This window comes from Dermacentor silvarum, chromosome 5 (genome assembly GCF_013339745.2).
Source record: "Dermacentor silvarum isolate Dsil-2018 chromosome 5, BIME_Dsil_1.4, whole genome shotgun sequence".
In the NCBI taxonomy this organism is placed as follows: Eukaryota; Metazoa; Arthropoda; class Arachnida; order Ixodida; family Ixodidae; genus Dermacentor; species Dermacentor silvarum.
In genome coordinates, this window is record NC_051158.1 from 99,094,217 (window position 1) to 99,107,647 (window position 13,431).

Consider the following 13,431-nt stretch of genomic DNA (forward strand, 5'->3'; position numbering starts at 1 on the left):
GTTCGCCGGAGGCCCAGGAAGCCGAGACCCAGAAAGAGAAGCAATGGAGGAGCACTTCGCCGAATATGGACGGTGGGCACACTTTGCTCTTTGAGCTGAGGTTGAGGCACTTCAGCTGCTCGCTTCACTTTGCTTGTTTTGGTATTTAAGCCCCTTTTGTGTTCCTTGGGGCGTCCATGCTGTGCCTCACTCTTGTGGGGGCCTCAAAGGTTCTGGGTTGGAAAGGCGACAACAGCACGTAGTTAAAACAGAAAAAGAGCATTTATTGCTCATTTCATGCAACAATACCAGACAGCCAGTGTTTTGTACAAGGAATAGTTCCCCAACGTAGGCACTCTGAGCGTGTTAGCTTCAGCACATCATAGATGTAGACAAGACCGCGACACAATGAACTACTACTTCCAATCATTTACAGTGGAATCTCATTGATACAGTCTTCACAATAACCAGAAAATAAAGCGTATTATCCAACTAAATCGTGTTGCAGTGGAACCCCGATTATACAACTATGAGGGGGACCACGCAAAACCGTCGTGTAATCCAGGCATCGTATAATCGAAAAACTAATAATGTAGGCAGTGATGCTCAGTCTTGCCCAAAAAACGGGCACAGACCGCCTGAGTAAGGTCGCGGCACGAACCTGTACTGCTTCCAAGGAAGGTAGATTAAATTGTTAAAAAATTACAATATTTATCCGATTGTAATGCAAGTTTTTTTTTTTCTTTTTTATGACTTTCGTTGTTCGAACTTAATCCTTGCGTTACAATCGAATAACGACAAAATTGACCATTTTAGAGCAAATATTCTAAATCCCGCGATTTTTACTGTTACGTTGGCAACCTGTAACTTTACGTCTCAATCTAATCCATAGACAAGTGGACCGAAGTCAGAACTTGTTTTTAGTAGAAATCGACACTACTTTCGCTATGCTTGTAACTGATTACGATGCTGCAATACCTTGCGACCTTTTGCGGTTCGACTCCGTTCATCTGAGACGTTATGGTGACTCGGCGCATTCGGTATGACGGTCGCTTTGACAGACATTTGATTACCGAGCAGCTGGAAATGTCCACCATGGCTCAATGTCTCGACATTGACGATTTGCGGATGGCAGAACGAGTGGCAGGCCCTCTATAAATGCGAGGCCAGTCCGAAAGGGTCTGTGCAATTTGAAGTGGCCTGGTACTGACCCGAAATGAAATGATTGTGCGGTCTTTTATTTGCTTAAATCTCAAACAAGCTCGACGGCATGGAAGATGACGGTTCTTGGGCAATCGCTTTTGGAGATAGTTTCGCTTTCGCGAGACTCGGCTCGTCCTGGCACCGAACCCCTCGAAGTATACTGCCGACAGCTCTCTTGGCGCTGATACCGAGCTTAAGACAGCGCGAGAAACACTTGTCAGGGACGCTTTCACTGCCGAGTCAAGTGAAACTTCGCAAAAGTGAAGCGATCTACTTGAGTCGTATAATCGAGGTTATTAACGCATTGTTTCTATGGGGGTTTTGCTGGGACCAAACCAATTCATTGTAAAATGTGGGTCGTCACATGACCAGGGGACGTATAATCGAGGTTCCACTCTATTCGGAAAAGAAAAAGAAAACGTTTCCCGAAAAACGTATTGCGAGAATCGTATCGACAAGGTTCCACTGTATTTCATAGTCAATGAACAGGCTTTAAAAGTCATCATGTGCAAAGGCAGTCAAAGAAAGACTCAACACGAGAACTCTGAAAGCATAGTCGCAGAAACAAGGTGTGTTTCTATGCAAAACAATCTTCGTTTGCATTCAAAAAGTGGAACCAATGCTATGCTGATACTGCGGCAATCACAGCCATGTGCTTTTGCTGCTCCATCAGTGCTAGCATGTTTGCTTCCCGTCTGCTGTCAGTGTTTGGTTCCAGCTCTTGAGCAAGGTGCAATTGCGGTATCGGGAGGCTGTCACATCGCAGTTGTAGCTTTTTCATAGCAGAACTGCCGTTATCAGGGGAACACAATTCATGTAGCGCTTTGACGAGCTGATCACAATGGCCACCGGTTGATTTAGAACTCGCAGTGATGCGTCTTAAATAGGGGGCCAATTGTAGTAGCAGCATTTGATCCAACAACCATCACTGCTATTGCAGCCACGTAGTTTTATTCTTTTATGGGCCGCAAGTTTGTCCAAGAATAAGTGTTTCCACCTTTTACACGTTTGGCATTCATCGCTGCCTGCCTACGTTCTTTCCTGTGCCCATCACTCGCACTTTGTGATGCAAATCCAGACTTCAACCTAAAGCAAGTTGCTTGTGCACAGACATTTGACATGTCACTGTGATTGTTCACTGCTTGCGATACTGAGAAAAATGTGACTAATCCTACCGTCATGCTTTTTTTTTTCACCCGTCGCGGTGGCTCAGTCAGCTAAGGCGTTGCGCTGCTGAGCACGAGATCGCGGGATCGAATCCCGGCCGCGGCGGCCGCATTTCGATAAAGGCGAAATGCAAAAAACGCCTGTGTGCTTGCGTTGTAGTGCACGTTAAAGAACCCCAGGTGGTCAAAATTAATCCGGAGCTCTCCACTACAGCATGCCTCATAATCTTGACCGATTTTGGCGCGTAAAACCCCAGAAAAAAAGAAAAGGAATTATTTTTTGCAAGCCAGCACTATCAGAGCTTCACCTTTAAGTTCAGACTTTGTTGCGGTTGTTGTTGTTGCTTTCATTGTTGTTCTTGTTAGTTCATTATCATTGTTTTTCTTGTTGCCGTCATTGGCATTGGGATCGTTGTTCGTGTTGCTGTTGTGATTGTGGCAGTTGTTGTCATTGCTGTTCTTGTTGTGATCATCGCCGTCATCGTTTTTGCTGATGTTTGTTTTGTCACTGCAGTTCTTGTTTCTGTTTTCTTTTTTTTCTAATGCTTTTGCCCTCCTCACTGTGCCCAGGGGCCTGTGTACCTACCGCACCAGCAAGGCCCAAGAGCTTGTCTTGGCAGGCATTCCAGACAGCCTCAGGGGGGAGCTCTGGATGCTGTACTCAGGGGCCATCCATGAGGTACGTGAAATTGGGTTCGTTTCGTCTCAAAGCTTGTAATACTTGAAATATAGTTTTAAAAAGCTTGAAACTACTGCGGCATGCCGCCATTCTGCGAAGGTCTCGGACCTCATGGTCTCGACATTACGACCGTGTCAGCCACACAAGAGCCATAAAATTAAGTTATCTATGTCGCTTCTGTCGAAAAAAAAATGCCATGTTCAAAAGGTAAAACGTCAGCGCGAACCATTATCAGCAATCGGCAACGTGTAAACGAAGTGCTGCCGAACCGTGATCTCCTGATTACTGCGTAGTAACCACCGACCCTTTGCAACATTGCGTGGTGCAGCGTTCTTGTCGACTCGGGCCGCGTCGACAGGAACGCTTGAGCGGCTGTTGTTCCAAAAGTGGAAAGGTAGATGGTTGTTCCAAATCGTTGAACAGGCATAATGCACATGGTGTCGCATGGGCAATGGTGCAAAAACGAGAGTGACACCGTCGTGGCATCCGATAATCACACCGGCGCACACGGCAGCGCATGCCACGCACCATGCTGTACATGGCACGCCTACGCCCTGGAGGCGTGCCACATTCAGTTTGCATTGTTCCGAAGGTTGGTGTTCTTTTTTATGATGGTCATCAGCATGCTCTTCAATATCCCATATTTCAGTGCTACTGAAGTCTTCTTCACTCCAGCATCAACTTCTATGGCAGCCATTACTTCCCTCGAGGCGGCATGATGCAAATGGCAGCGCAACCGGTGATGGAACGATAAAACGTGTTGGCGTACGGAGTTGGCCAAGGGTCACGCGCGTCAATTTTTGTACATGCCGCGCCTGCCATCTCAGTCACCTCAGCGGCTTCATTTTTTTCTTCTTTTTTTATTTTTTTATTTTCTCTCAACACGCAATTGTTGGTGCTTGCGGTTTGGCTGCTTTGACATGTGTAGACAGGCAATCGGCTTTATTTGCGACTGTTAGTGATATAATAACGCAAATGTTCAGCTAGAAGCGCCAAAGTAGCAGATATTTTCCAGCACGGACAAGCAAGAAGTATGAATTAACCAAATGAATGCAATGGCGCGGTTTGAATTAAGCGGCTTAAAATACATTGAAAACATAGCGAGCCAACCAAAATTTTTTCATTTGTTTGAATTAACCAAAAGTTTGAATTATCGCGAGTCTACTGTATAATGAATTGCGGAAGTGTTTTAAAATATTTTATCAAAAAAATACAAATCGACATTAAAAACAAATTCAACGTGACGAATCGCCTACATTTGCAAGCAATAGATTCACAAATTCATTTATGCTGATGACAGTGGCATCGCGCAAGGGGAGTCAAAACACATGTTTGTCTGAAGAAGTCATAGCCTGGGGCCTTATTCTGAAACATTCCACTTCGGCGATAGTTCGCCTTTCGCCATCAGGTGCGCGCTGATTGCCTGGTTGAGCAAAACTGGAAAATAAATTGCGCCATCTAGTAGTTCCGGTGCACGTCATTTTGATGTTGCGGTGTCATTCGGTGCTCCCGACATATATTGATTAAGTGAACACGCCTGTGTCGTACTGCGATCGATACATTCGAAAAAAAACACACCCGAGCTGCTCTGCACTCGCACGGTGCGCACTCTCATGTGTTCCAAAGCATTTGAGTGCGGGTGTTGGTAGTGCATGCTGACGTCACGGTAGTGCATGCTGACGTCACGGGTAAGCAGCCGGTTGATTTACTGAACCTGACTATTGCCTAGGCGAACTATCGCTGAAGTGGAACATTTCAGAATACGGCCCCAGGTTCGTGCACAGATCGTGCAGAACTCGGATCTGCTAACATTACGTGAGTGTGTGCCTGGTGCCTTACTGATATTCACTGACAGTCACTAACAGTGAGACGCCATAGTTCCGAGCATGTTCCATGTGATGAAACACGATGTTGCAGAGTGACAGCAGTCACAACGCAATGATTCTTTGGCGACCACTGACTGTCGCACATGAATGATGCAACGATTCATTTCTTGAAAGCGTAGACAAGAAGCCTTGAGCTATCACTGATAATGCTGATTGCGTTTAGTTAAGTGTACAGCGAGCGCATCGTTCACATGTCCAAGACCTGTACGTGCTGTGCCGCTGCCCACCATTGCCAAACATTACCGAAGCCCAGTGCCCAGAAGCATCCACAAATTTTATTGCTTTCCTTCTGTTCTTTGCCAACTTGATGATCAGTCTTGGATTTAGGTGGCATTTTAAGCAAAAGCCTGGCTTTTTTGCCAGCGATCTTTTTCCTCAATCCTTCAAGATAGTCGCGACTATAAACTGTGCTGTGAGTGGAATCTCACAGTCTTCACAGTGCTGATGGGGCCAATTTGTGTAGTTTGCTTGCTCCATGTGTAGTTTCTTTTTCTGCGGGCCAGTGATGATGCTGGTGATGGCGATAGGGCTGGCACGGATTTGTTATCACAGCTGTCTAGGAATATCTGAATATTGAGTGGCACGCCCGCGCACACCACACACAACACACTTGGCGCCACCTGCATCTTCTTTCCGCTGTCGCCACCACACTCACGCCACCTGGTCCTTCCCTTTGCAACTGCGGTCAGCCACAGGTGTGGCCTCTGAGAACAGCAACTTGCCTCACCTCACCTGGAACTCTTACACTGTCGCTATCTCCTCACATTCATAATATTTGTTTCTGACATTGCACATTCCCGATTCCACGTTGGAGGTCACCTAAGAGTTCCTAATGGCTGCGGAAGTGGCAGCTGGCAACTTGGTCAGATTAAATGTCAAAGAAACGGCAGCAATGCAGACTGCACGAGAGCCTCGAAACAGCCGTATGACCAGGGCATCAGTAAGAATGTGCAGGCTGCACCAGTAATGAGTGTTGTTTATTATTTTGCTTTTGATACAGTGCTATTCATTATAAACATGAGAAAATTGTTCTGGTTGATGTGGCTTTTTGATAGCTTTGTTAATATGTTTTATGTTTGTCGTAGAGCTACAAAGGTTGCCTGTGTCATGTTCTGATCAGACCTTTAACTAGCCCTTGCCTATTGGTCTGACAAGTGTTCCTACTTCGTTCATGTTTGATTGAGAAAATAGAATGAATGAATGATGTGTGGCAGTATTGCCCACATTGTTGCGCTCACTTATTTATTTCTTCAATCCTTTCGGCACACTGTGCTCATCCCATCGGCTACAGCTGGAGACCCACCCAGGCTACTACCGGCGAGCAGTGTCCGAGAGCATGGGCAAGCGCAACGTGACCAGCGATGAGATCGAGCGCGACCTACACCGCTCGCTGCCCGAGCACCCGGCCTTCCAGAGCCCCCAAGGCATCAACGCCCTGCGGAGGCTTCTCAACGCCTATGCATGGCGCAACCCAGCCATTGGGTACTGCCAGGTATGCACCTCACTTATAATACTGAGTGCCATACTTTTGGCATCTGCCGCACAAACTGATGTTTTCATCCTGGCCAGTTAGGTATCTGCGGGCATGTTCCGACACTTGCCGTAGACGACTAAATAGACGCAAAAGTGAACTGCGGCCATTTGAAGTCGTGTTCCAGTTCTGACAAAGCCAGTGAAAAAGACAGCTTCTTAAAGATAGCGTAGAAGTTAAGAACGATGTAGGCTACTTTGCCGTGCAAGAAAGATGACGACTGAACACCTGCTTAGAAACGCAGTGCAACGGTCACTTGCACACAAGGAAGCATAGGCTCGCTTTCTTTATGCCCTTAATGTTACCATATTTACTTGAATCTAGGCCGACTTCAATTCTAAGCCAATCCCCCAAAAGTTCGAAGCCAGAAAAAAAAAAAAAACTTACCTTGAATGTAGGCGAAACAAAAAAGCGAGGACAGCATTCGTAAAATGAAACAGCTATACGAAGTAAGAATAGCAGTTTTATCGGCCGTATAAACTTGGAAACATTCGCTTACTAAATAAATAACAAGCACGGTGTCACGCCCGCACAAGCAAACATGAACACATCTCGCTCGTTGACTGCGTAAACGAACTGTCAAAACGCTGGAGTGACGAAGCGTGGCGAGTGAATTGACCTTCGTGCTAGCATGCCTCTCGCTTCAACGCGACCTATAAGCGGTGAAAACACGGCGTGCGGCGGACTTTCCCCATCGCAAATTGCTTTCAAGATAGGGCCAAAATGATTGTATCGCCGCAGTGGATCGTCGCAGATTACGTCCTGCTTCGGTCCACTGAAACCGTTCTGCATTGCTTTGCTGGCAAAAATCCTCTCTTTCTGTTTGCGCCAGTCCCGCACACAAGTTTCGGATTTTCCGAATGCCCATGATGCGGCCCGATTTCACCCGTCTCCGCAAACTTGATCACTTTCCTTCTAAATGCTGCATCATGAAGAATAGTAAAAACCAGTCAAAAGACAAAGTACAGAGAAGAGACATGGCACACACAACGACTGGACTATCAAGTGTGCTTTATTGAAAAACCCTGTCTCCCAGGAAAAACCAGGCAAGCATGCACCACTCAAAAGCCAACACCTACACACAAACTAACGTTGATTATGATAGGTCACGTTGCTAACACCAGTGCGATAGGAAACTTAGTTCCTTCGTTAGCAACGTGGCCTATCGCAATCAGCATTAGTGTGTGTGTGTCTGCACCATATTTTTCAATAAAGCACAGTTGTTAGTCCAGTTGTTGTGTGTGCCACGTCTCTTCTCTGTACTTCGTCTTTTGACTGATTTTTACTATTCAATATGTACCAACTGACCCAGATCGCAACTCTACATCATGAAGAACTCGGTACTTCATGCTGATAGAGCAGACGCAGAGAACGTGAAGACAGACGGTTGACTATTACCTAAGCACGTGTACTGCAGCACATGGAGGAAGCTACGGTAGATAGGCTAGAGAGTAGCTAGGCTCGACGCACGTGCGAGGCGGCCATTTTGACCACTACAACAGAGATCAAAATGTCGACATCGCTCATGAACTTCAGTTGGCTACTGGCGCGGCGAGTAGCAGCTGCGATACTGACTTTTATAGATGGCGCTAACTATGCACCATATTTACCAGTTTGAGTTAAAAACTGGCGCGTTTTTTTTTTTTAATCCTCAATTCTAAGTCGACTCTAAAGTTTTGTATATAATTATTTGAAAAAAAACTATCGGTCTAGATTTGAATAAATACGGTAAGCTACATTGTATTTTTCATAGCTTCTCATGTTTCTCAAGGTAGACTGGTTTCAATGCTGGCTAATATTGGAACACACCGTGGGTTCGAAAATAATAATAGTTTTGCTTTATTCAGCATTTCTTGCATACAGTTAAACCTGAGTATAACGAAATTGACAAGTTCCCGAAAAACTTCGTTATAAAGATGAGTTCGTTAAAAATTCGAGAAAGAAACGCTTACTGTATTTACTCGATTCTTACCGCTTACCGATGGCGTTGTAGCGTCGTATGTTATAGGCCCATTTATAGTCCAACGTTATCGGCGCGCGGGCCAGCGTCGTTTGCCACCAGTCACGCTACGCCGGTTGCGCTGCGATAGCCGCAACGCCATCTCCTCTATACTCCGACGCGCGCACCGTCGGCTGTTATCTTCAGAGCATGCGCAGAATGATTCCAAGCCCGCGCACCGCTTTGAATGGCTGTCTGCGAACGTCAGCAAAGCGGCGTGGGCGCCTTTATTTCTTTGCGTGAAATGGCACCGGGCCCGTCAGGGTGCGTCGGAAGCCGCCAGTTACGTTGGCTGCACCGGTGCGCTCGACTATTAAGGGGGTCGTTTTCGCCAACGTGACGTAGCATGCCCGCGCACGCTACGTTAGTGAAGTGAAGCACAGAGACTTGTGCAGTAACCAAAGAGTGGCGCTGCCAGCACGTTGAAAAAAAAAAGAATGTTTTTTTTTTTTTTTTTTTTTTGGCAACATCAACTGGAAAAGGAGAGTGCCGGCTTGGCGGGCTAGGCCAGCTGCAGCAAGCGGCGGGATCAGGTTTGAATAAAGGGAGGGGGAAAGGCTGCCACTTCGTTATGTAGAGGTCTCAAATACATGTGCTTCTATGGAGTAATGGCGGGGAATAGAAAAACTTTGTTATATACAGGAATTCGTTATATATGGAGGGTCGTTATAAGCAGGTTTAACTGTATATGCATTGCTAATGCCTACTTAAGCCTCATGAGGCTTGTATAGAAGTACCTTAGGAATCCTCTTTAGAAGGAAGGGCATAGCAATACAGTGGGGCTGACTTATGTAGGGGGTACTTACTGCTCCTAGTAATGTCGAACCTGTTTATAATTAACTTGATAGTTCCTCAAAAAGGGGTCTTATCAGTAATTCTTTATATGCGAACTCGCAAAATAAATGACACTGAAGTAGGCGTCGGCACTGCGATTTGACACCCCCTTGGTCCAAAAATCAAACTTTCATTATCTTCATTTTTGTTCCTGGCACTTTCCCGCATCTAGCTGCAAGTTTTTGTTAAAAACATCATCTAAAAGGTTAAACGCAGTGTCATAGCTCTTTCAAAACGCTGCTCGGCCGTTTCTGATCACCTACCATTTCAAAACTAAACGCACAGCCGCCGGCATTTTTTCTTCAGGGGAGTGTCACATATTTTATTATCAGCAGGACATGAGTTGATTCTGCATACGATTCTAGTTGGCTGGAAGGGGAAACTACTGCAGCATGCCGACTTTTTGCAATGGTCTTGCCGTTATGGCTGCAACATCAGGCACACATGTGCCAGGAGCCACGAAGTTATGTTTTCTATGACGCTTTGGCCGAAAAAGTACAAAGTTGCAAAGTCAGAACGTCGTCATCGACTGTTACAGCTTTGCATGGCAGCATCAATCACATTGTGCCAGATGCCCGCCGACTCGGGCTAAGAAAATATCGATAGCAACACTTCATCGGCCATTGGTCCAAATCGTAAAAATAAGCGTAATGAATGCAGTGCGACGCGGAGAACTGCACACGAAAGATTGCCACCATCGTGGCCTTCGGGATTGCACCTCAAGCCAGTGCTATCTCAGAGGCCACGGCCGCCGTACGCCATTCTGCCTTGCCCTGAAGCACGCTGGAGACCTGCTTTGAAAGCATGGTTGAAGTAGAGTGACTTTCCTCACGACTGCTGAAATTTGCGCTTGGCGCTCGGTCATCTCAGCAGTCGTACCTTTATTGCAATAGGATCAGAGTGGGGGGCACGCTACCGGGCGGGCAGTTCGATCGTGCTTCCATGTTTCGGAACTTCGCGTACACCCTCTTTTTACTGCGACTGGATTCGTTATACCTGGACATAGTTTTTGGCTAGAAAATTGTAAATGCAGTGAAATGTTGTCATTATAACTGACAAATCATTATGTCTGAGATCGTTGTAAGTGGGTTCGACCGTATGCAGTAATCCTAGCTGACATACACAGAATAGTTCCACATTGAGATGTGCTAAATAATCAAGCGGGTGGGTGGGCAACTCTTAGCAGAGTCTGTAAAAATAGTTTATCACGTTGCAAAGAGCTGGTGCAGGAGATTCAAGCGGGGCGTCACTGCTCGTTTTTCATTCTCGGAGCTCTTTTGCCTCGCCAAGGTGCAGTTCCTAATAAGACTGACATTCTTGATGCTCCGGTAGGGTGATTTATTCTAGAAAAAACCTCCCTCGTATTCCTCTTTGATGTTGTCCCCATAGCAGCTTGACACCTTCCTCTTCCCCCCTTTTGCATCAAACAGCAGTTAAGAGCTGAGCTGAGTGTATCCATCTGTTTGCAAGAACTTCAGGTGATGTAAAAAATCACATTCCGCTGTGGAGAAATGAATCCTTTTTTTTTTTTTTTTTTTTGTACCTTATGGTCTTTTCTGCCAACAAAATTAGGCTAAAAGATGTGTGCCAGAGCAACTATTATTCTGTTCGATATGTATTCGAGCTTTCTTGCATTTCCTTAAACATATTTATTTATTTATTTATTTATTTATTTATTTATTTATTTATTTATTTATTTATTTATTTATTCAATAATTGTATACAAGCTTGAGCAACAACAATGATTTTGCAAGAGTATGAAGCCAGATGGATGAATTTGAAGGAATGCCTCCATTTCTGAGAATTGCCCTTCAACAGGCTTCTTATGCCACCTGGTGCTGTTACAGAAAAATGCAGAGCAACAGGTGTGCTCTAGCCAATATTTGGACTGTGTCAGTCGCCTAAGCTTCTGTTAAAATTTGTCCTCCGCATTTTCAGTGGATGGCCCTAATTTTGTTGCCTTTCTACGCTGTTACTCTTGTGGTTGGCAGGCGATGAACATCGTGGCCTCAGTGCTGCTGCTGTATGCGTCGGAGGAGGAGGCCTTCTGGCTCCTGGTGGCCCTGTGTGAGCGGCTACTCCCCGACTACTACAACACCAAGGTGGTTGGTGCCCTTATCGACCAGGGTGCGTTGGGCTGCTCCATGCATCACCAGTCTATTGCTGGGCATCTTTACATTGCTCTTCGAGTCAGAGTGGCCGTCGAGCGCAAGGTCGCGGGTTCGATCCCCTTCCAAGACAGTTGCATGCCGATGGGGGCCAAATGCAAAACGCTCATGTATACCATTCTCTATGTGCGCGTTAAAGAACCTCAGATGGTCAAAACTTATCCAGAACCCCCCCAGTTTGTCTCTCGTAGACCCTACATTGCTTTGGGATGTTAACCCTCAATCAGTCAGTCAATCAAGTATCAGTCATCACCACTTTCACATGTCTTCTCGGCTGAAGCATATCTTGGTTTTACGGCGAATTTCGCTACAGGCGCTACAGGCGAATTTCGCTTTCAAGTAGCGCTTGACAGCAATGTTACGCGCACTGCTACGAAGCCACATCTGAGGCGAAATTTTCAAATTGCTAGCGCTCTCATCTTTGTACTCGAATCTAGTCTTGTATTTTTCGTGCCGCACACACATGTATAAATCCACATCGTTACACCATTGTGACTTACAGGTGTACTGGAGGATCTAGCAAGGGACCACATTCCGGAGCTGTACACCAAGCTGGACTCGCTGGGCGTGCTGTCCATGATCTCACTCTCCTGGTTCCTCACCATCTTCCTCAGGTGAGGACACTGCGACTGCGTGGAGTTCAATGAACTCTAGGTGCAGACCTCTGATATGCAGGACTAAAGGCCAGCCTCTCATTTCTGCACAACAGAAGTGCTAAGCTTGTAGTGGCAGCCGGGTTGTGGAATCGAGCTGACAATTCCATTTCATTCAGTTGAATGAACTGGTGGCACAGTTACATTCGCTTGAACTTCGTGGCACCGAAAGTCCCAAGACAATTCCCATTCAAGGCTGCATATTGTCGTTCTGTTCCTTTAATTCCTGCGGGGTGCCGCAGGGTAACAGCGTGTTTTCCTGTTCAGACAGCATGGTAGAAATGCCTTAGCACAACTGAGCTTGTAGTGCTTCGTGAACAAAAGCTGTGGGAACACCTGTGGAAATGAAACTGCTCGACTCCGACTAAAACAGGATCAACTCTGTTTCCGCTGGATTGGTCACCATTCCAATCTCATTCGATCTGGGCCTTTCCAGAAACGGGAATGACTCTGGAAAGAATCCAGTTCCAGGATGGTAACTTCACAGCCATGTTTAGCACTGTTGCTCTGGCAACTGCAAAAGTGGCAGACATTGAATTTAATTTTATTCTGCAACAAAGTTGCAAAGGGGAACCTAGCCACCTCATACACAGGGCAGCCTTATAATGGTTGATTGAGAGTGCAAGCTTTTTTCTAGCGCAGTTTACAAAAAGAGAGAAAAAAAGAAAACTGTGTACTGAAAGGCACAATAACCACAATCAGATTACATAAACAAAGTTATCCTGGAAATATTTAACTCGGCTTTTTGAAACGGGTGTTATAGTGATGAAGCAAAAGAGAACAAACACGAACATAGGATGGCAACAGAACCCATCGTACAAATCTATCGCGTAGCTTTTTTAGAGGCAGAATAGATACATTGAGACCATTTTCTATGTGCATTTGGTTTAACAGCGTCGGTAAACAAAATGTTAATGTTTGGTGGCCTTAGCTAGTTCTGCTCCTTTTGACATTCCAAGGTTCTGGCTGATGTACGTTGTAAACGGGGATATGCTGCCGGGAGCATGACAGTTTTGTTAACGCGTCATTGTTAAGTTTTCCGACTCTGTATAAGTGACAAAGCTTATACAGTAAAACCTCGATAATTCGAACTCGGTTAATTCGAAATTTCGGTTAATTCGAAGAATTTGGGCGGTCCCGTCATTCTCAATGCAAACTCTACCGGATAATTTGAATGGCCCGCGCGGCTCTATTCGGATAATTCGAAGTTTCCGGCTAGTAGCAACGTGCGGCGGTTAGGTTAGGGCGCTCCGTACAGTCGCCAACCGATTTCCCGAGCTCGTGGGGACTGAAAAATAGTCCGGAAAACTCGTTCGGCCGAAAAAAAAGTCAT

General features: G+C 45.8%; 1 protein-coding gene across 1 annotated transcript in view; it reads left to right on the forward strand.

Annotated features, from left to right (window-relative positions):
* The first annotated feature begins 6 nt into the window (after window positions 1-6).
* LOC119454268 (TBC1 domain family member 9) overlaps window positions 7-13,431 on the forward strand; it is a 30,552-nt gene continuing 17,127 nt past the window's right edge. Inside the window, exons 1-5 of the mRNA XM_037716242.2 lie at window positions 7-72; window positions 2,919-3,027; window positions 6,205-6,405; window positions 11,269-11,404; window positions 11,948-12,059. Coding sequence (XP_037572170.1) covers window positions 44-72; window positions 2,919-3,027; window positions 6,205-6,405; window positions 11,269-11,404; window positions 11,948-12,059 — 587 coding nt within the window. The 5' untranslated portion in view covers window positions 7-43. The remainder of the gene's footprint in view (window positions 73-2,918; window positions 3,028-6,204; window positions 6,406-11,268; window positions 11,405-11,947; window positions 12,060-13,431) is intronic.